This window comes from Eubalaena glacialis, chromosome 13 (genome assembly GCF_028564815.1).
Source record: "Eubalaena glacialis isolate mEubGla1 chromosome 13, mEubGla1.1.hap2.+ XY, whole genome shotgun sequence".
Taxonomy (NCBI): Eukaryota; Metazoa; Chordata; class Mammalia; order Artiodactyla; family Balaenidae; genus Eubalaena; species Eubalaena glacialis.
This window is the reverse complement of record NC_083728.1, coordinates 24042409-24064445: the sequence shown is the minus strand read 5'-3', so window position 1 is coordinate 24064445 and position 22037 is coordinate 24042409. Positions and strand designations below refer to the sequence as shown.

The window sequence follows — 22037 nt, the reverse complement described above, 5'->3', positions numbered from 1 at the left end:
AAACAGTTTTTCCTCTCTTTATAAAGTGATCAGAAACATGAAAGCCTCTAGAAATGGGAGGGTAAATAGTCATTTTTCTGAGATCAGTACTGTTTAATTTAAATGTTCTTCATCTGTGCTGTCCAGTACGGTAGCTACTAGCCTCATACGGCTGTTGAGCACTTAAGATGTGGCTAGTGGGACTAAGGAACTGAATTTTAAATTAGTTTGTTAACTGAAATGTTAAAAGCACAGGTGGCTAGTGGCTGCTCTGGAAGAGTGGTTGCAGCTCAGCTCCCACTCCCTCCTCCTCCTCTCCCTCCCTCCTCCTTCCGCCTCCCACTGCCCCTTTCCCCCCACAGGTGGGTCTTATTTTTGGATGGAGGATTCCTTCTGAGTTTAATTTTTGTTGCTTCTTTAATTCTAACAGTGTGAAGAGTGCCAGTGCTGGCAGCATGGGGTCTGCATGGGATTACTGGAAGAAAATGTGCCTGAGAAATACACCTGTTATGTTTGCCAAGACCCTCCAGGTAGAGATTTCTGGAGTCAGGGATATTAACAGTATGTAGCCTTTTCCTTAGCACAGCTGGCGGTGAAGCAGCCTGAGTGTCTGTGGTCTTGAGACTCATTTCTTCAGCATCGGCTAGACTCTGCCTCCTCTTCGCCTTTGTTGCTAGCTCACCTGGTGGCCAGCTGTCCTGAACTTGGCAGTAAGAGAGCATGTATGAAGAGGTTCACCTAGTGGAAGGCCTGGCCTTGAGCTAGAATTTTGTTGTGGGGGGGGAGGGTGAGTGGGTGGGTAAAAATCATATAACATGAGCTCTACCCTCTTAACAAAATTTTAAGTGTACAGTACAGTATTCTTTATAAACTATAAGCACAATGTTGTATAGCAGATCTCTAGAACTTTTGCATCTTGTACGACTGAAACTCTGTATAAACAGTGGAACGCTGTACCGGTTTGCATGTCATCCTTGCGTGTTGGCCATGCGAATCTTTTCTCTGTTGTTCTAGTTTTAGAATATGTGCTGCCAGAGCAAGCCCCTTTTCCTTTTCTTGAGAGTTCATGAGAATGTGGGCTCTGTCCTTGGCTTTTCAGGGCTGTTGAAGGGTTGGAAACCGGCCTCTGCTCCCTCTGGTGGCATCTGCCTTCCATTGCATCGTTGCCACCTGGAAGGGAGATATGCCCTTGAGGGGAGGGGAAAGGTGTGTTTGCAAAGAGCCTGTCTGCCACCCAGAGCAGTGAATTAATTCCTTAGGATCAGTTCGTTTCATTGTTCCTTGACCGCAGGGCTGGCCTATGGCTCTTGGGTTCCCCTTTCCAGAAATCTCAGGGGTGGATTATAAATCTGTGGTTCTTGTCTTGCTGTCAGTGGGATGTGACATCGTCTCCATTCATCACCTGTAAGGTTGCTCCCCTTGGGTCCAGTCCCATGATCCCCTTACAGCTAGACAACGCTGGAGAGCCTCTGCTTCTGTTATTCCTTTTTGTCCTATGAGGTGGGCCTGGTAGGAGCTCCTATTCCTATTTCTGCTTATGAGGAAGAAATTGATGCCCAGGGAAATGAGTGACTTTCCTAATCTCATGAAGCAGATTGGAATTAGAACTGACTGGTGGGACCAAGTCTCTTGACTTTGCTGGTTGTATAGGGAGGGACTGGGCTACCACAGTTCATTTTCCAGCAAGTAGGTCCCCCTGGGGCCTGATAACCTCTATTGTGACACTGTGTCTTCCTGTGCTAGATTAGTCTATAGACAGAGAGCAATCTGCCTCTGTTTTTCCCTTTATCCCAAGGAAAGAATATGGTCAGAAGATTAGTCCATAAGTCATAGAATATAATTGATGGGCAGGATCTCAGAGACCACTTAGTTTAGCCTTGACATTTAACAGGCAAGCAACAGGCCCACAAGGGACATGATTGGCCTAAGATCACTCAGACAGTGAGTGCTAGATAGGAGATGACAACTGGTGTCTCTGACCTTTGTCTTGTAAAACAGGTAGTGCTGCTTTGAATCCTGCTGCTCAGGCTGCCTCTGTGGCAGCTGCCTCTGAGACACCACACATAATCCCCAGGGCTCCTTTAGGGCACCGTTTAAAAATCTCTTTTGTCTACTTTATTGTCTCTCACTCTTTCTGTCCACTCTTCTCTTTTTAGAAATCATATACACCATCTTCATCAATCCCTATGCACTTTCTGAACTTTTATAACTAAATTGCCAAGGCTGGGAATAGATTCCTTGAATTGAGCACTCAGTGACTGTCACATTTATTGACTATGTTTGATTCTGCAGTCTTGGGCCAGAAGTTTAATCTAACAGATCTCTTCTTTAAAGGTTACTTAAAGGTGTTGTTAACAGAGTGGAGGTGTATCCCCACCATGTGTCTTAGAAAAGCCGGAAAGAGCGCCAGGATCTTGATAGGGTTTGCCTGGGTTATTTTAGGATCTTTATAGCCATTGAGAGGTGAACAACAGTCTGATTGGAAGCTGTTCCCTTGGCTTTTACAGCAGGAAACACTGTGCCAAGTCACGTGTGGTTGTGTTTTCAGTCCTTCCTTAGGATCCCTGTAATGAACAGAACCGCTGAAGCTGTTCGGTTCATCTGTCATTGTTACAGATGGGAAATGGAGGTCCAGAGAAGGGAGTGGGGGGCCTGACCATTCATTTAGTTAGGCGGTATGTGACAGTTGGAGGGGCACTTGGGGCTTCTTTCCATTTGATAAATCCATTCAAGATGCCTTTTGCCAGACACTGAGGATATAACCATGAACAAAACAATTCCTATTCTTCTGGCTTTTAGTGGGGTTTGGACCAGAAACGGATGTCAAAATAAGTCATCTAAACAAGAACATGTTAGGTAGGGATGAATGCTTTGAGGGGGCAAAAGCCCTCAGATCGGGTATGACGAGGAGGCACGGAAGAGGCTCTCGTACTTTGGGAGGTAACCAATGGCCTCTCTGAGGAGGTGGTAAGGAGCCAGTCCTGCAAAGGCCGTGGGGAATAGTGCTCCAGACAGGGGTATGGGTGCTAGAGCAGAGACCCTAAGACCAGAAAGAGCTTGAATGTGTTCCGGAAAGGGTGGGGCAAGGAGGGCAGGAAGGAGCCCGGTCCTGCCGGCCTCCTTAGATCAGTCAGGGCTTTGGGTTTTCTTCTGTGCACGATAGGAAGTCATCGAACGTTTTAAGTGGGAGAGGGAATGATGTGATTTAACTTTAACAAGATATCCAAGTTCCCGCTCTACCTCTGGCCAGTTGCAGAGATCAGGAAATTTATGTACTTTTCTCACTACCTTATCCCCAACACCTAGTGGAGAGCCCAGCATATAGTAGGTGCCAAGTAAATGTATACTGGATGAATGAATGAACAAAATGAACACACCAGTCCATCCTTCCAATAGTTTGTGTGATAATTGTGCGATGGTGAAATGGTCTGGGTTTCCTTCAAACCAAGGATTAACTCTCTCATTGTTACTGCTTTAGGTCAGAGGCCTGGCTTCAAGTACTGGTATGACAAGGAGTGGTTGAGCAGGGGACATATGCATGGCCTGGCATTTTTAGAAGAGAACTATTCCCACCAGAATGCCAAGAAGATTGTGGCCACCCACCAGCTTCTCGGCGATGTGCAGAGAGTGATCGAGGTTCTGCATGGCCTGCAGCTCAAGATGAGCATCTTGCAGTAAGTGTGGCACCTGCAGCTTTGGGGATGAGTCTGATTTGGTGTGGGGAGAGGGCAGGATAAATATGAGAAATTGGAAAGCCACAAAATCAGTGATAAGATGGATAAGTTTGAGACTTTTATTTAAAATTCTCAGTTACATGATAAACATTCTTTTTAAAAAAAATTAACTCTATTGAGGTATAATTTACATATAATTAAGTTCACCCATTTTAAATGTTCATTGAGCTTTGGCAAATGTATATACAAACACTACTTTAATCAAGATATGGTGTGTGGGGACTTCCCTGGCAGTCCAGTGGTTAAGACACCACACTTCCAATGCAGGGGGTGCAGGTTCGATCCCTGGTCAGGGAACTAAGATCCCACGTGCCACATGGTGTGGCCAAAAAATAAAATAAAATAAAATGCCTTAGAAAAGAAAAAGAAATGGTGTATTTATAGTTTGTTTTTTGTGTTTTTTGTACCATTCTGAGTTGTTTTTTTCTATTTTGGCTGCGCTGGGTCTTTGTTGTGGGCTTCTCTAGTTGCAGAGCATGGGTTTAGTTGCCCCGCAGCATGTGGGATCTTAGTTCCCAGACCAGGGATTGAACCCGCGTCCCCTGCTTTGGAAGGCAGATTCTTAGCCACTGGACCACCAGGGAAGTCCCCGTTCTGAGTTTTTGGGTTTTGTTTTTTAAACTGTGGTAAGATATACATAAAATAAAGTTTGCTTTCTTAACCATTTTTAAGTGTACAGTTCAGTAGTGTTAAGTACATTCACTCTGTTGCAGCCAATCTCCAGAACTCCTTGTGTGGGGCAAAACAAACTCTGTACCCATTAAGCAACTTCTCTCCATTTCCCCTCCCCCAGCCGCTGACAGCCACCCTTCTGCTTTCTGTCTCTCTGAATTTGACTGCTCTGGGTACTTCATATAAATGGGATTCTACAGTATTTGTCTTTTTATGACTGGCTCATTTCACTTAGCCTAATGTCCTTAAGGTTTGTCTATGTTGTAAGTTGTATCAGAATTTCCTTCCTTTTTAAGGCTAAATAATATTCCATTATATGTAATACCACATTTTGTTTATCCATTCATCCTAAACATCGTGTTTTGGTTTTTTTTTTTTTTTGGCCACACCTCGCGGCTTGCGGGATCTCAGTTCCCCGACCAGGGATTGAACCTGGACCGCAGACTGTGACAATGAAAGCCTGGAATCCTAACCACTAGGCCACCAGGGAACTCCCATCCTAAACATTCTTGATTGGTAAACAAAGTAAAATTGAAAGCTGTTGAGACATTGTTGGTGGGCCCGCTCTCTAGCGTAGTGGTTGCGCAATAAATATGTCTCTTGATGTTTTGCTCATACAGAAAAGTTTTAGGCCTTTTGGAGCTGGACTTCTGTTTAATGGCCAGGATTTGGAGTCAAATTGAGTGTGAATTTCCTTCTGTGGTTGTATCCTACCTGTCAGATGACCCAAGTTCACGTAAGCTCTGAAAGAAAGAAATGTGGCTTATATTGGGGTCTGTTGGCTTTTATAATCTGCTCCCACTTTACCACATAGGGCAATTGGGCCTTGAGTGGGGCAACCCCTCTCCCGTGGTTTCCAGGGGCAGAGCCAGGACTAGAACTCAAGTCCAGCTCCCACCAAGTACTTGTCCTAATCTTTCTAACTGCCTCTCCTCAGTGGTTCCAGGAATTTTCTTTTGGTGTTTGCACAGTGTGTGGCAGGGATAGCTTCTCTCCTTAAATTCTCCCATGAACCTGCCCATAGGGTGCCATTTTAATGAAGTCATCAACAATGCAAACTCTAGTGCCACAAGTGAGTTAGACTTGATAGGCCAGTTCCCGACAAGGTTTCCTTTGTGCTATAATTAGTCCTGAAGGTCTCTTGGTGTCAGGTGAAGCAGAGTGTCAGAGCCCGGAGATGACAGAATGGGGGTCTGCTTTCTCTTGCATTCTGGTGCACAGAGGCCTGGCTTCAAGTACAGACATGGCAAGGAGTGGTTGAGCAGGGCACATTCAGCAAGGGTATTTGTTGATTTGGGTAAAAACCAAGCTGCTATAACAAAACCAAAAAAATAAAGGCTAAAACAAAATGGAATTTTCTTTCTCACATAAGGCATGGTCCAGAGGTAGGCAGGGGTCCAGGCCAGGTAGGTGGCCTTTCTCCAAGATTCCAGCTATGGACGTGGGGACTTGGGTTCCTTCTGTCTTATTGCTCTGGCATTCTATTAGGGTTCATCTCACCTGCGTGGTCCAAGCAGATGCATCTGTACCTCAACTCTGCTCTGACCCCCAGGAGGGGGAGCAAGTGGTTTCATGGACACACCTAACTGCAGGAGGCTAGTAGCAGGTGGCTGTGTGCCCTGAGCAAACTCAGGAGTGAGGGTGGAGGTGGGTGTAAGAGAAGGAAAGGATGGTTACTGGGGAAATTAACCGTTACTGTGACGGTATCTGTTGAGGTGAACTGAATCAAGTGACCCTGTTTTGGATGTCTTAGACTGGGTATTCCCTCACATTTTATAAAATCAGAAAATTTTCTTCCATATAAGCCAAGTGAATTTCTTCTTAACGAGATGCCAGAAATTGACTGAGACAGGTGGAAGGTGAGGGCAAACCTCAGATGATGCTCCTGATTGTAAATGTTGCTATGTTTCTTTTCATTTGAGGATTCAGTCAGATGGTGTTCTCTTTCTTCTCACTGAAATACCAGTGCTCCAGCCCTGTCCCATATTCCAGAACCTTGTTCCTTCTGAATCCCCATTTAGATCCTTCATCTTTATTTGTTTTTAAATAAATTTATTTATTTTATTTATTTATTTTTGGCTGCATTGGGTCTTTGTTGCTGCTCACGGGCTTTCTCTAGTTGCGGCGAGCGGGGGCTACTCTTCGTTGCGGTGCATGGGCTTCTCATTGCGGTGGCTTCTCATTGCGGAGCACGGGCTCTAGGCGCGCGGGCTTCAGTAGTTGTGGCTCGCGGGCTCTAGAGCACAGGCTCAGTAGTTGTGGTGCACAGGCTTAGTTGCTCCGTGGCATGTGGGATCTTCCCGGACCAGGGATCGAACCCGTGTCCCCTGCATTGGCAGGTGGATTCTCAACCACTACTCCACCAGGGAAGCCCCTAGATCCTTCATCTTTATAGCAGTGACTTTGTACTGGAATTAAATCTGACTTCTCCAAGAAGTTCAGGAGGGAGTATAGGGAGATCTTGTTAGTCATTATATATGGAGAAAAGAGCCTGGGAGACAGGGAGGTGGTCCCAGTATGTCTCTGTACACCTGGATAGTCTCTGCTATCACAGGCTCTGGGTCTTCATTCTCAGAAATTTTGTTCCTAAGTGACCTGGTGGATTCATTTTCAAAAGCAAACGTAAAACTGGGAATAACTTCAAATGTTGTCATTTCAAAAGTAACATGCATGGCTGTGCATACCTTCTTCATGATTGACAAGGCTTACAAAGAAAGGCCAGGGTCATCCTTGTGTAGTAGCTGGGGCTTCAGATCTTAGCTGGGAGGATGAAAATTGTAGGAGGGAGGAAGCAAAGACTTTTGTGATTTTCGTGCAAGAACAGGTCCGTACTGTGGCCTCTATGCTCCAAGTTAACAATTTCAGGCTACAGTAGACCTGAAAGTGAACAAGGACTCCCATTTCCTCTGATGCAGTTATGATGTCAGAGGCATGTCTGGGGTCCTAGGTTCCTGGTACAGGCTGTGAATACCCTGTTGGAGGTGGCCAGGGACCCAGGCTGCCTCGATGCTGGTGGTTTCCTCTCCTTCCCCAGTGGATCGGAGTGGTATTGGGGATTGCTGGGGTGGGAGAGCCGAGAAAGGATAGTTGTAGCCCCTTGCGAACAGAATTTTAGGTTCTGTAAGATCATTCCATGCTGTCCTATTTATGGCCTATTCCATTTCTGCAGGAAGGCTTCAGGAAAGTGTGTGTGGGGCTGGGGGGGTATCTATATGGGGGAGTTGCTGGTGAGTTCCTGCTGATCTGGTTTCAGTGTTTCTCAGTTGGGACTGGTGAAGGTAATGTTTACAATTTTACCATGAGATATTTCTCTGTATGTGTGGAATTGTACCGAGCATTACAGGATATTTAGCATCTCTGAATTCAGTGAACTGAATGCTGAGGTCACATATGTGACAATCAGTAGTCATTGTGACAGTTGGAAAGGCTCCCACACATTTCTGCACATCTGTGAACCAAATGTGAGTAGTACCTGTCCGTCCTCCCACTTGCTTGCAAACACCCCTGCCAGCTAGGAACTGCCGGTAGCTGATGGGCCTTACTCGGGAAGCCCAGTTTTTCTTCCTCCGTCCTTTTCTCCTTTCCTTTCTTTCTTCATTTCATTTAATGATCCAAGGTTATAATGGAAGTTCTGGATGGTAAACAAGAGTTAAAAAGGTGAAGTTTATCTAGAGTCGTGGCTTTTAAACTTAAATATATATCCCACAGTAAGAAATACATTTTATATCACTCACAAGTACAAAACTGAAACTAAAATTTCACAAAACACCTACTCTTACTTAGAATGGTGCATTCTGGTATTTTCTGTTTTTCCTTTTTTACAATTGATTATGATCCAGTAAATTAAAGACTTTCTGTTGGGTCAAACCTCAGACGGTGAATGATTGTGGGAAACTCTGAAGTCATACACAGAGTTTTATGTACACGTATACATGTAGCAAGAGCTTTCAGATTCTCAGAAGTGTCTGTGGCCCAAAAAGGGAGCAGAATCCTTGTTCTTTAATAACAGATTTTCCTCTTTGGAATGGTGCGAACAGAAGATTTTGTTATTAATGGCCTATGCCTAGATGACTTCTGGTTACCACCTCCCTCCCGGGTCACCACCGGATTTGTGTAATTGAGTGCCATTGCATGCCAGGATTATCATGGCTGTTTATTAATAAGTTAAGGTTATTTTTAGTCACATTTGAAGAGCACTTTACTGCCAACAAAGTACTATACTTCCATTCAAATTAATTCACTTTATCTATAGCAGACGCAGTGGTTGCTGGCAGACAGGTAGCTGGTTAGCCAGATTTGCAGAGGAGGAAACGGGAATGAGGCTGGCTGAGTGACTTGGCCCAGCTGCACTGCTAATCAGCGGCTGAGCTGAAATGCAGTCAGGTCTTCTGACTCCCAAGTCCAGTCCCACTCACTGTGAGTGATACAGCAGGAGCTTGCCTGGAAGTGGTCTCCTCAGAGGCTGCTGATTTACATTCCTTCTTGTGTGGCAAATGGTGGCTTGTACCAGTTGGCCCAGGTGGGAGGTGTTCCCCCCTATTGGAAAGCCCCTGCAGTGGTCCCAGGTACTCCAAAGCCCTCTCCGTGTTTGCCCTCCCAACAGAAGCCGGGAGCATCCTGATCTGCAGCTGTGGTGTCAGCCTTGGAAACAGCATCTGGCGGAGGGGAGATCTCATTCCAAACACATCCATGTCACTGAAGCCAAGAGCAGGGAGGAAGCCCCAAGCTATAGAACTTTGAACGGGGCGGTGGAGAAGCCTCTGCCCCTGCCCTTGCCCCGGTCTGTGGAGGAGTCATATATCACCAGCGAGCACTGCTACCAGAAGCCCCGCACCTACTACCCTGCTGTGGAACAGAAGCTGGTGGTGGAGACCCGGCGCTCTGCCCTTGACGATGCAGTCAACCCCCTCCACGAGAATGGTGACGATTCCCTCTCTCCGCGCCTGGGCTGGCCTCTAGAACAAGACAGGAGCAGAGGGGACAGTGACCCCAAACCCAGCTCCCCAAAGGTATGGGGCTCGCTTGTACTGGTTCTTAATTCGGTGTTTGAGTGCTTGTACCTTCTCCTCCTAGGGCTAAATGTTCTGTGGAAGATGTTTATTATAGAGTTGTATTTACTGTAAAATTGTATATAAATTTGCTTATCATAGATGTTTTTTGGTCTGTTAAAATGAGTACAAAGTCAAGAGAGCCCACTTAAACCCCAAAGATCATTGGTTCTAGGAAATGTCCACAAAGTGGCAGAGTCGGGGGCGGGGTGTGGAGAGGTGGGAGGTAGCAGGGGAAAAGGGTTGACTGGAACTTGATAAATGGAAGTAAGTTAGGAAAGTGAGTTTTTTTCTTCAATGCAATTTATAGTTGCCCGTGGGTGCTAATCCTTCGCACAAGCAAAGAATGAGTCAGGTGTTTTGTTAGGCATAAGGTTTTCAGTACAATTCTATGCTGGCTTTACTTTTCACTTTGCAGCCCTGACATAGGGATAGTCCATTGTGTCAAAATATTTGCTGGTTTCATCAGTTTTCCCAAGAGATACTCTCAGTTTCTTGTTATTCAAGTCATTCTCTTTTGGAGCCCCCTGTGTTCTCTTGCCAGTGTTCACTGGTCTCATTCTGCCCTATCCTCAGTTGTCAGTGAGGGTTTGTGTGATTTGAGAGCTTCTCCACCCTTGTCATACTTACTTTCACAGACTTCATTGTGTGGGATGGTATCACCAGCATAAGTCCATTGCTGCATCTTGCCGAGAGGGAGCATCCTAGGTTAGAAGCCCCTCAAGGGTGGGCATTATACCTCGTTCAGCCTGTATCCTTGCCAGGGTCTAAACAGTGCTGGATGAGACTGGTGAGGACATAGTCTTTGGAGACAGACCCAGTTTCAAGTCTGGGCTCAGCCACTTTATATCACTGTGTGATTCTGAGCAGGTCGCTTCACCTCCTCAGACGTGTCTCCTTACCCCCTGTCGAGTGGAGCCAGTGGCAGTGCCCTCTCAGTTACTGTGCAGCATATCTGTGAAAAGCTCTCAGAACATGGCTTTGCACATAGTCACCCCTAAATAAATGTTAACTAGAACCTGTTTCGTTTCAAATGAGTGAATGAAAGGTTGCGGTCACAAACCCCAGAAAAGGTTTGTGATCATGCAGACTAGGCACATTGCCTAGAGGTGTCTGGCACATCATGAAAAAATCAGGAAATACTGGGCCTAAACAAGGCAGCTGGGGTTAAAAATCTCTTTCATTGGTAGCAGGCTGACCATAGGCCGGCACTGTGTTTTATAAACATTATCCTATTTCATCCTCATGAACCTTTAAAGTAGGATTTACTACTTCCTTCTTTCCCATGAGGGAACAGAGGCCCAGAGAGGTGAAGTAACTCATCCAGAGACATGCGTTCAGCAAGATATGGAGCTAGGACTTAAAGCTAGTTTGTCTGACATCCACATACTAACCCTTGTCTACATTCGCCCTGCTGTATTCTGATCTCAGGTTTCTGGAAGCCCTTCTCTGAGGCCTACTTCAGGCCTAGGGCATTGGGCCATTCTTTGGGAAGCAGCTGTGGGATCCTCTGAGCCGGAGGTCTGTGCTGCCCTGAGGTGGTTGTTATTGGTACAGCAGGCACGCTTCTGCCCAGTGCCCAAGAGGGGAGGAAGGGGGCAGGGAGGTAGAGAGTTGGGATATTCAAACTGCAACTGGGTTTTCAAATGATTGTGGACACTGGCTGGTTGGAAAAGGGGCTGGGAGCTGTCTCCATGCGGTAACTTCAATGTTGTTGCATCCCCAGGTGAGGGAATATGTCTCCAAAAAGGTCCTACCTGAGGAAGCCCCCGCTCGGAAGCTGCTGGACAGAGGCGGAGAGGGGCTGCTGAGCTCCCAGCACCAGTGGCAGTTTAACCTGCTGACACACGTGGAGTCTCTTCAGGACGAAGTCACGCATAGGATGGACTCCATTGAGAAGGAGCTGGACGGTAGGGCTCCCTCCTTGGCTCCTTGCCCTTGGCAGGCACTGTGGGCCCGCCGGGGTGAGCTGCTTTCTGAACCCCCTGATCTGGCTCTCCAGGCACAGCTGTGTTCCCACCTCCTCTCTGTCAGTCTCACCACCTTCATTCTCCCCTCAAGATGGCAGAGCCTTACTTTTAGTATTGATCGGGCACTTCTAAGGTTTGTGCGATGTCAGGGGTCCTGCCTCACTTTCCCAGTCCCTTCTGCCAAGGAGAGTGTGCAGAAGAGCTGCTGGACTCTGCCTGCGGGTAACGTGTGATCTGAGCAGATCTTCACTAAGCCAGTTCTGTGGGGGATTGAAACTTTGACCTATTTGAGCTTTTAGGATGTCTGAGGATTGATCTGAAAACACTTTTTATTTCAGCCTTTCTTAAAATCTAATATGAAGCCTTCTCCTCTTCATCAGTAGAGATTTAAGAACTTGACTAAGTCATTTACGTGGCCCCTGGGTATTTGTCCCAGATGTTAGTGGTAACAAATGGGCTTGGAGGACTGAACTCTTGATCCCCAGGATGTTGTCAGTTGGCTTTTTGAAGACAAACTTCCTTCTTGATTATTTGTTGTCTTATTCTCTTACTTCCTAATTATTTGTTTTCATCCTTAGAAAGGAGACTGATTAAGAAATAAATGTTCTGTTTGAGGATTCTGAGTACAGCCAGGCTGTTATTACTGTAATTGGGGATGAAATAACTCAGAAGAAAAATGCCATGTGTTATGTAAGCGAGGGCCACAAGGTGTGGCTGAGGCCAGGCCAGGGGAGGAGAGCTGCTGTGAGGGGAAGTGATAACAGGAAGGCTTCCTGGAGCTCCTGGGACTGAAGGGGAGCCTTGAAGAGAGTGATGTTTTCTGCTACGGGGGCGGTGACTGAGGGTAGATGATAAGAGGACTGGCTCGACTGGGAAAGGGTTGGCCCTGTTGGAGGACAGTGCGAGGACGAAAGCCTAACATGCCCTCATGCTTTCTTTCCTGCCCTGGAGGCAAACCTGCGGAACTGGGAATGGGAGGCCAGTCCAGGGTCCATTGTGAGGGCATTTCTGGAAGGTGGAGTGTTTCTGTCTCTCTTTTCACTTCTGAAAGGTTTCCTTGGGCTCCTTAGAACTGTAGCTGATGCCAGGTCTGTGAAAAACCCTGCTATTAGAAAGCTGAAAGAGGATCGAATGCCAGACTGAAAATTGTAGAGTTTCAGACAGTGGCGGTAGAATTGGCTCTGGGTCCCTGAGAAGAGGCTTAGCACCATGGAAACAGGACGAAGGTTCTGTTGTTGCCAAAGGAACCTGCCCCTAGGGGAGAAGTCAGAGCCTTCTTTCCTTCTTCCTTCCTCCCTCCCTCCCTCCCTTCCATTTTATTTTTGGCTGCTTTGGGTCTTAGTTGCGGCACGTGGGATCTTTTGTTGCGACGTGCGGGCTTCTCTCTCTCTAGCCGTGGCACATGGGCTCCAGAGCGCGTGGGCTCTGTAGTTTGTGGCACGTGGGCTCTCTAGTTGAGGCGCGCGGGCTTAGTTGCCCCGAGGCATGTGGGATCTTAGTTCCCCGACCAGGGATCAAACCCACATCCCCTGCATTGGAAGGCAGATTCTTTAACTGGACCACCAGGGAAGTCCCAAGAGCCTACCTACTTCTTAATCACTGACTTACCCCTGCCACCCAGCTTGGGCTGCTCCGGCCCTGAGTTCACTGAGTGGTCAGTGTGGCAAGGATGATAAGCCTGGGCTCCCTTCTCTGGCCTTCCAGAGGACTCTTGTGTCCTGCTCATCTGGGGCCACATACTCTGTTTTTGTTCTGATATTCCAGGCCCCGAGAGGTACTGGAAGCATGAAAATCAATTATAAAGTTTAAAGATTTTATTCAGGTAAACAGAGTTTGCATTGTATTTAATTAAGATTCATCAGAATCCCATTGTATTTCTACTATCTTCATTTCATCTAAATACCATCAAGAGAAACTGAGCTTTTATAGGAATTTGGATACAATATTCCTTTTTAAAAAGTCTGATAAGGTATTATATTGACTTTAAAAAATGTCATTGTTTCAGTATTAACCATTATTTAATAACGTATGTAGTTGTGTGAACAGTCTTATAAAACTAAAAGATAAAAGATATTTAATGACCATGAAAATACTGAACCTTTTAGCATTAGAAAGATTTTTTTTTTTAAATGTTACCGAAGTGAGCATTGGCCTCTATCTAGATGGTCTGGGGGAGTGTATTTGAAATGAAACTTTACCTTTATAACCTTCTGCCTTGCTTGGAATCATGATACTGTTGAGAAGCTGTTGAGCTTCCTTAAAAGAGAAACTTGGGGTGATGGTCCAGCACCTGGTGTGGAGAGAAGGCTGGCTTGCTGGATGCTGGGGTCCAGAGGAGGTGCTGCTGGCTCCCACAGTTCTGGGTCTGGTCTTCTTCGTTCCTGCTAGAGAGAAGACTTCCACCTTCGGGGCTCCAAACACTCCTCTTAACCAAGTTCAGAGACTATGAGTGGCCTAGACTCTTCCAGTCTGCACACTGACTGATGCTCTTTCTCCCTGTGCGTGCCTGCTGGGTCACCATGGTGTTGGGGGACGTCTTGGGTGAGCCCGAACCGGATCTGAGGTAGTTCCAGTAGCTTTAAGAGGGGCCTCTCAGCAATTGTAGGATCATCTTGCCAAGGACAGACTGACTGACATTTTCTCTTGGAATCAACCCAGCCAGCCTTGACTGCCTTAGACTCACCCAGATGGGCTCTTACGGCATTAACTTTGAGTCTTTTCTCCATTTACTTTTTTTTTTAAAAAAAGGATTTATTTATGCATGCATGCCAGGTCTTTGGGATCTTCGTTGCTGCGTGTGGGATCTTTAGTTGCGGCATGTGGGATCTAGTTCCCTGATCAGGGATCAAACCTGGGTCCCCTGCATTGGGAGCGTGGAGTCTTAACCACTGCACCACTGGGGAAGTCCCCCCTCCATTTACTCTTGTGCTCTTTAGCTGAGCAGTTCCTGTCTCTCTCTAGTCTGTGGACTGCTTTTTCTTTTTCTTTTTTAATAAGACTTACTGTTGTATTGAAACTGGTCACTATGGAGTTTTTCTTGCTCAGGAGGTCACTGGTCAATGTCATTTAACTTTGATCCTTTACTCTTGGTTTTCAAGTTCCGTCTGAGAAGTCAGTTTTATATTTCTTATTTTCAAGTCCTTGTACTTGTTGGGATCAGGAGGAGGGAAGGTTCCTCCTCCTTGGAACCCCCAAGTACCAACAAGAAATCTGATGGAGGAAGGTGAACTCTGCGGAGCCCGAGCGTTCAGTGGGGCGTATCGCTGGACTGTTCCTGCATTCTCTCACTGCCTCTGTTGAGAACCTACTATGTACCAGGCATAGCTGAGTGTTAGGGATATAATGGTGAGTAAGGCAGACTCTGCCTCTGCTCTCATGGAGCTTGATCTTATGTTAGAGACAGATATTAATTAAATCATCCCGTTATGTTTAATTACAAACCAGGATAAGTGCTCCAAAGGAGAGCAAGTGATAGCATAGCACCTGTGACACAGGGACCAGATTCAGAGTGTAGAGTTGGGGAAGGCTTCCCTGAGAAGTAACTTGCAGGGAACAAAGGATTTAGAAAGGTGGGAAGGAAGATGGAGGGCTGGTCTGAGGAGGGCAGAGGATTGTGTGTGAGGCTGCAGGCTGCTTGAGGAACAGGCACTGCATGGTCTTCCTCTTTCTGCACTCTGGCTCCAGGGTCCAGATGGTGCTCAGTAGAGGTTGGTGCACAGACTAGAAAGGCTATGGGCAGGCCGGGGTAAGCACAGGGCCTGCCTGGAGGGGCTGGCTCTTGTCAGAGATGCAGGGCTCTGGAATGGCCCCTCCCCAAATGCCAGAGCTTAAGGGAGTGGCTTGGGGAAGAACAAATACCTTTCTATAGAGAAATTTCTGCTCTCAGAAGCAAGACAGCTTTTTAGATATTGAACTAATTGTAGTCAAGTTTGTTAGTACCTGGACATTTTACATTAAGTATTTAGAAAATAAAATCAGAGTGTTCTGTGCTACTGATGATAGGAATCAATATGAAGCAGATCAGAATTTATGGAGACAAAAATAGACCTTTTCAAGTCCCTTTAGATTCTCATTTTTCTTAACAGAAGGCTAAAAACACCAGGCTTTCTGATTTTCAACATGGGAAAGCCTTATAAAGATGGGGCGGTAACACTGAGAAAGGTGGGTCCTTCCAAGCCGGCTAGACTATAGAGCTGCACGAATGCAGTAGTCACTAGCTATGTGTGGCTATTTAAATTAATTAAAATGGAATAAAATTTAAATTCAGTTCCTCAGTTGCACTAGCCACATTTTAAGTACTCAGTAGCTACATATGGCTAGTGGCTATATTAGACAACACAGACATAGCCCATTTCCGTCATTGCAGAAAGTTCTGTTGGACTGCACTGCTCTACAGCATTTGAGCTTTGTCCTAGGAGTAATACTTTGCAGAGAGGGTGATGAGTCAGTGTTGCCTGAAATGGCCCTCCCTCCCCGTCCCCCATGAGTGGTTAGGTGGGATAAAGTGCTGAAATTCTTGCTGACATTCTTGCATATCAAGTGTTGAGAACTCACCGGGTCCTCTCTCTTCTGCCTACAGTGTTGGAGAGCTGGCTGGACTACACTGGGGAGCTGGAGCCCCCGGAGCCTCTGGCCAGGCTTCCGCAGCTCAAGCATTGCATCAAGCAGCTGCTGACGGACCTGGGCAAGGTGCAACAGATCGCACTCTGCTGCTCAACATGAAACTGGGCACCCCACACTAATGGGGGCACAATCCTGGGGCACCTGCAGGAGGAGCTTCACATATTTAAATAAATAAACCTAGCATGCCGAATGCACGTGACACCGACTGACTTCAGGGATCTGGGCAGGGGTGTGATGGACTTGGACAAAGAGGCCGTTTTGGCTGCTGGAAGGGAGGGCACTCTGATCTCGAAGCCTACCAAGAAGGTAGCAAATAGACTCTTGGGATTCCCTTCTTCTGTGCACATTGTTGAATGGAGAGTGAGTCTTTTTGCACAAACTTCACTTGAAATCGTGCCACTGATGATAAATGGAATGAGAGCCAAAAAAGTTTAGTCGGAAACAGTTGTAAATTCAACTTGCAGCTTATTTAATTGACTTCTCTGTCAGGTTGGGGCACATGCCAAGCCTTCTGGTTTTCTGCCTGGCATGGATTTAGGCAGCAGGCATCATTTTCGTTTTTCCAGCTTCGTGGGAATGTTGTGACTTCACCATTCTGTGGAGGTTGGGAAGGAGCAGAGGCCTTGGTGCCCTGCCTTCTTAGAACTCTTCACTTTCTCACCACCTCTCTTGCATGACTTCATGGTACCGGGGACAAGTTTTGTATGCTTTCACCCCAGAATTGGCTGGGTTGTGTCTTTTGTAGCAGAACCCATACAGCCTGTGGAAGAACTAGAATCTCACTGTAATAAGAATCTAGGAGGAATTCCAAACTGAAGCAGGCAGGGTCTGGAACCCAAAGGACAGCATTTTCTACCCACTTCTTGACAGCTTACCAGTTCTATTTAATGTCCAAAAAATGGTTCCCCCAAATTTGAACTCTCACTGTAAAGATTTGTTACAAAGAATGTGGTTTGGGGAATTACCTTGCTTTGTATTGTTGTAAACAAACCAGATTCTACATCTGCTGCCGCTTTTCTCCTTCCCCGAAGGGTATATGTTCAGTAGTTGGCATTTTCAGAATTGTTTTAATATACTTTAACACTTAAATTTCCTGTTCGTATTATTTTGTGAGATCAAGGTGATTATGCTGCTTAAGGTCCAGGTACAGTTTGTACCTTTTGAGACAATATTTGTTACTCTTCCAGGTTACGGTTCCACGTGTAATTGTTTTGTTTTTCCTTACTAGGCAAAGTTAAAGAAAATGTTCCATGCTTTGAGGAGTGACCCATTTTACCATTTAGTTTTCCTATCACTAAAGGCAAAAATCAAAGCACATCTATCCATTAACACTCACAAGTTAATTATGGGTTTATGAATCTGTAATGTTATATGCTGCAAATATTTACTATGTAAACGTGAAGTAGCCAATATCTCAATAGCAATGACAGTATCTCCGGTGACCCTTGGGATGGTTAGGCTTTAAGGTACAGGTCATTGCAGTCACAAAGCCCTCTGTACCAAGATTTGTTTCAGGGTATGCTTTGTCTAGTAATTTAACTCACCATTTGATATGAAATGAATTTAGGACAAGTTGACCTGCTGTAGCTCATCCATCAGAGGGAATACATGTGGCTATGACATCTGTAGTAAAGCTGACACAATTCCTCTGTAAGAGGTTGTTTCCCATTGCTAATGTTGGTGTTTCTGGTGTGGGAAGAAATGCTCAAGGAGTATGCATGGCATCTGTGTTTTGCATAATTTATCAGACGGCCACATTATAAGAACTGTGTGAAGCTTGTCTGAAAGGGGAAGAAACAGGATGATTTTCTGTAGCCACAACTGTGAGGTATGGTGACTTATTAGATTACTGATTTTTCTTTCCTGAAAACACATTTGAGCATAACTTCTGGGGAAGCTGTAACTTTAAGGGAGTCAATCTCATGTCTTTTTCAAGATGAAAGAAGAAACTGAGTTACCCTAATTTTGCGAAGTGGCCATTATTGGGTTTAATGTATGCTTTTTGTAAAGGAAATAATCCCATTTCACTCATTGTGACCTTTGTCCTTAGGGAAGCAGGGGGTGACTCCAAGTTCTGGTAAACCCCAGTGTGCTTCCCTAATTTAAAGCCATGTTGAGGGGCTCCATCCCCAATTCCTGGGTCAAGTTGAATTAACCCCAGGCTGGAGCACTGGAAACTGTTATTTGCAAATATTACTGTTACCATTTAGAAATATGTACACTACCTAAGTTTTCTTTTGAGAAAAACTATCCACCTATAAAAAAAATTGCCTTGACAAAAACAGTTCTGGTTTGACTAATCATTTTGTTTAAGTGATGAGTGTATGCAAGGTGGACCCTTGATGAGCCAGCATTGCACTGTGGATACATGTCTATGTTTACGCGCTATTAGAACAGAAGGCGCTGTATATAGAAATGTTGCTTTGAAGCAATATTTGCAAAACATGCAAACTTCTGTATCTGTATTTGGAAAAAATAAAACAGGTTTTTGTTGCTACGTTTCAGTCATTTGTTGTAGTTACCCTATTTTTCTTTAATATAAATTTATTTTTTTTTAATATTTATTTTTAGCTGCATTGGGTCTTCGTTGCTGCATGCAGGCTTTCTCTAGTTGTGGTGAGCGGGGGCTACTCTTTGTTGCGGTGCACGGGCTTCTCATTGCAGTGGCTTCTCTTGTTGCAGAGCATGGGCTCTAGGCATGCAGGCTTCAGTAGTTGTGGCACACAGGCTCAGTAGCTGTGGCTCGCGGGCTCCAGAGCGCAGGCTCAGTAGCTGTGGCGCACGGGCTTAGTTGCTCTGTGGCATGTGGGATCTTCCCGGACCAGGGCTTGAACCTGTCTCTCCTGCATTGGCAGGCAGATTCTTATTAACGACTGCACCACCAGGGAAGTCCCATCTATCCTGTTTTTAATGTGCATTAATTTTCTATAAACATTACCTTTTAAAGGAAGTCTGCTTTTACATTCTAAATAGATGTATCTTCTGCAGGGAGGCAGATGCAGGCTTAAATCCAAAATCCCAAGGAAGTATGCAAAATACTTTTGAATTCATTTAAGTGTCTTTAATATTCAAAAGTAAAATGCCCCACACCACCCTCTAGCCCAGTCTGGCTCATGCTTTGTGATGTGAGCTGCAGGACTATTCAATTTTTGATTGTTGAAAGCAGTGCAGGGAAAATAGGTCTGGCCTGCCTTATATTAAAAGATGGGACCCACTGCAATTAGGACCCTTCTGAGGCCAAGCCAAACGGCCTATGAACCCCAATCAGCTCCTTCCTGGGTGTGCGGAAGACTCAAGGAATGGAGTCGGCTCTAAGGTTATATTGCAGAGCTTCCCTATTACTTGCCACATTGCTTCTTCCCTCCTAAACAATTATGCTTATTAAAAAAGTTAAGGGAGGCAGTTGGAGAGACATTAAAGTGAGTAGCAATCCATTAGTTCACACCAGATATGCTCCTTAAATCTTTCAAGAGCCTTAAAATTTGGTAAGAAAGGCGAGTATGGAGGCTTAAACCAGAGCTCACAAACAAGAACTAGCCTATCTCTGTAAACACCTGCACTAAACACTTACTAAAATAGCCCTATAACTTGGGCCTTTGGGGAAGTCTGTGCCCAAAGGGCAGGCTAATGGAGCAAGTTGGTGGCAGCATTGGTATAGCAATAGCCACTTAAATAAGCACTAGTAGAGCCAGCTATTTGCCGGCACGACCCACCGCCATCTACAAGACAACAGAACACTGTCATCTGTTCTCTTAGGGAGGAAAACAAGCTCAAATTCTAGCTAGTGAGAGGTAGGGGCGACGATGGAACACAGGCTGCTTGCTGGAGCCCTCATAACGTAGACTCCAACAAAACAAAGGAAACCCAAGTGGGGCGCTGGGGAACGCGCAGGAAAAAAATTTCCCAGATGTGGCGGCCCAGGCCTAACCAACACATAATGATCCCACAAAAGCCAACGATGGCCAAGTGAATGAGAAACAAAGGCTTTATTCTCATGGGCTCCCAAGTTGGTTTCGTCACCAGCCAGAAAGGAGGTTGGAAATAGGCTCGGGAAAATAAGCACGGTAAAGGACGAACGAAATGGACACACGAGACTGCAGGAACTGCCAAAACTCGTTTGTCATTAACGCGTAATGGGGAGCCAGGCTCAGGGCCTCGGATTTGATCATGGCTCTAGTCCAGAGAGCGCCCGGGCCCGGCCGCCCGCAGCTCTGCCGCTCAGCCGGTGATGCGCACGTCCGTGCGGCGGCGAAGCCGCCGGGCCCGCGCTGCCTCGGGCAGGATGGCGAGCAGCTGCTCCTGCACCAGCATCTCCACGATCTGCTCCTTCGTACGGATGTCGGGCCGCAGCCACTGGCGGGAGAGCTCCCGCAGCTGTCGGAACGCCTCCCGCGGGCCTGCCGCGTCCTGGTAGCGGAACTGCCGGAATCGCTGGCGGAACGTCTCCGGGCCGGGCCGGGAGCCGCCAGGGCCTGGGGGGGATCGCGGAGCGGCTTCGGCAAGCGGCGCGGAGGCCAGGGGCGCGGGCCCGAGGGGCAGCTCCAGGGCGGCGGCGGCCGCCGCGGGAGACGTAGGATTTGCTTCGGGGGCCGCGGCGTTGAGGCTGGACGACTCGGGGGCAGGCGGTGAGGTCTCAGGAGTCGAGGAGGAGCCCATGGAATTACGCTCCGGGCCTGAGCTCAGGCCGGCCCCTTCCTCTTTCCCCGACAGTGGCGCGAGGCTCTCGCTTACTGACAAGCTTGGCTCACTCGCCGCCATGACTCCGGCTCCGGACGTCACTCTTTGTCTGGCAGCTGTGGGCGCAGCACTGCGTCTGTGAGGGGGCGGGGTGAAGAGGGAGACGTTTCCGCTAAAGGGCGGAGCCCGCGCGACCCAGAGGGAGAGGGGCGGTGGGGGCCCCCAGCCTACCAGCGCCCGCAAAGCGCCTGGGGCAGCCGGAAGTGGGCGTCCCGGCTGGCTTCTCTATGGTGAGCTCGGCGCGCGAGCGTCCGGAAGCTGAGTCCGGGCTCCCGGAAGCGGCGCCCCCTCGCGTTCCTGAGTCGCGGCAGGAGGCTGTGGCTGCCGCAGGCCCGCCGTCCAGTCGAAGCGTGCAATGGCTGGCTCCGGCTGGTGGCGCCTCCGAGCACCAGTTCGAGGAGGAGGAGAAGTCGAAGAGTCGGAGGAGGAGCCGGAGGAGGGGTCGGAGGAGGAGTCGGTGCCGGAGCCGCCGCTCAAGCCCAAGCCCAAGCGCAAGCCCAAGTCTAAGGAGAAGGGGCCCAGAAGGGTCCCTATCCGCCTAGATCGCTTCGGCTTGCAGGTGACCTGCGTCTGCCCCTGCATGCGCGCCTCCTTACTTGACCCTAATTAGGATGATGGCGAACCAATGGCTCCCGGGGGCTGGCGCCCGGCAGGTGGCGGGAGCGGGACGGCTGTCGGGCGCTGGAGGAGGGCCCAACTCGGGAAAGTTCTCTCGCTCACTCAAAAGAGGAGGGCAGTACACCCGCCTTGTGGCGAGGATGACACAAGATAACGTGTGTAAGATCTTCAACACACGTAGTAAAAGTTGCCCTTTTCATGGCACAAAGTAAATCCTCAAGAACTTTTTGCCATTACGATTTTTTTTTTTTTGGCGTGGCCTCTGAAACCAAGGGACAGGTGGCTCTTTGGGTTTTGCTTTTAATTTCAGGATTACTAAATAGACTAAATGCGTAGCCTCATATAGTGGCCACTAGCCACATATGCTTACTGAGCCCTTCACATGTGGCTAGTGGGAATTGGGATGTGATGTAATGTAAAATACAGCCAGGACTTAGTATGAAAAAAAGATGTAAAATATCTCAGTAATTTTTTATATTGGTTACATGTTGGATTGGTAGTATTTTGCATATATTGGGTCAAATAAAATATATCATTAAGCTTAATTTCATGTGTGTCATTTACTTTTAAATGTGGCTACTAGAAAATTTTACATTACGTATATGGTTTTCATTATACATACGTTGAACGGTAAAACTGTGCTACCCTATTGGAGT

At 46.9% G+C, this 22037-nt stretch overlaps 3 protein-coding genes and 1 non-coding gene across 12 annotated transcripts in view; 2 read left to right on the top strand and 2 right to left on the bottom strand.

Annotated features, from left to right (window-relative positions):
* The window catches only part of PHF20 (PHD finger protein 20), a 134015-nt gene extending 115481 nt beyond the window's left edge, over positions 1-18534 (top strand). For 5 of the 6 annotated variants that reach the window (XM_061208296.1, XM_061208295.1, XM_061208294.1 and 2 more), the window contains 5 exons: positions 410-509; positions 3458-3653; positions 8989-9394; positions 11160-11343; positions 15983-18534. In XM_061208296.1, the coding sequence (XP_061064279.1) occupies positions 410-509; positions 3458-3653; positions 8989-9394; positions 11160-11343; positions 15983-16125 (1029 nt within the window). In that variant the 3' untranslated portion in view covers positions 16126-18534. Of the gene's footprint in view, positions 1-409; positions 510-3457; positions 3654-8988; positions 9395-11159; positions 11344-14541; positions 14749-15982 lie in introns of all 6 variants that reach the window. The other variant, XR_009703173.1, reaches the window with a different exon arrangement.
* Positions 917-1019, bottom strand: LOC133104608 (U6 spliceosomal RNA). Its single transcript, XR_009703666.1, has one exon. It is a non-coding gene; the product is annotated as a U6 spliceosomal RNA (small nuclear RNA).
* A 1459-nt stretch (positions 18535-19993) lies between the features above and the next one.
* SCAND1 (SCAN domain containing 1) lies at positions 19994-20870 on the bottom strand. The gene has a single exon (XM_061210173.1). The coding sequence runs from the start codon at positions 20782-20784 to the stop codon at positions 20245-20247; it is 540 nt and encodes a 179-aa protein (XP_061066156.1). The 5' UTR covers positions 20785-20870; the 3' UTR covers positions 19994-20244.
* Positions 20871-21067: 197 nt separating this feature from the next.
* Positions 21068-22037, top strand: part of CNBD2 (cyclic nucleotide binding domain containing 2) — a 177973-nt gene continuing 177003 nt past the window's right edge. For all 4 annotated transcript variants that reach the window (XM_061210171.1, XM_061210170.1, XM_061210169.1 and 1 more), the window contains exon 1: positions 21068-21322. In XM_061210171.1, the coding sequence (XP_061066154.1) occupies positions 21119-21322 (204 nt within the window). In that variant the 5' untranslated portion in view covers positions 21068-21118. The remainder of the gene's footprint in view (positions 21323-22037) is intronic.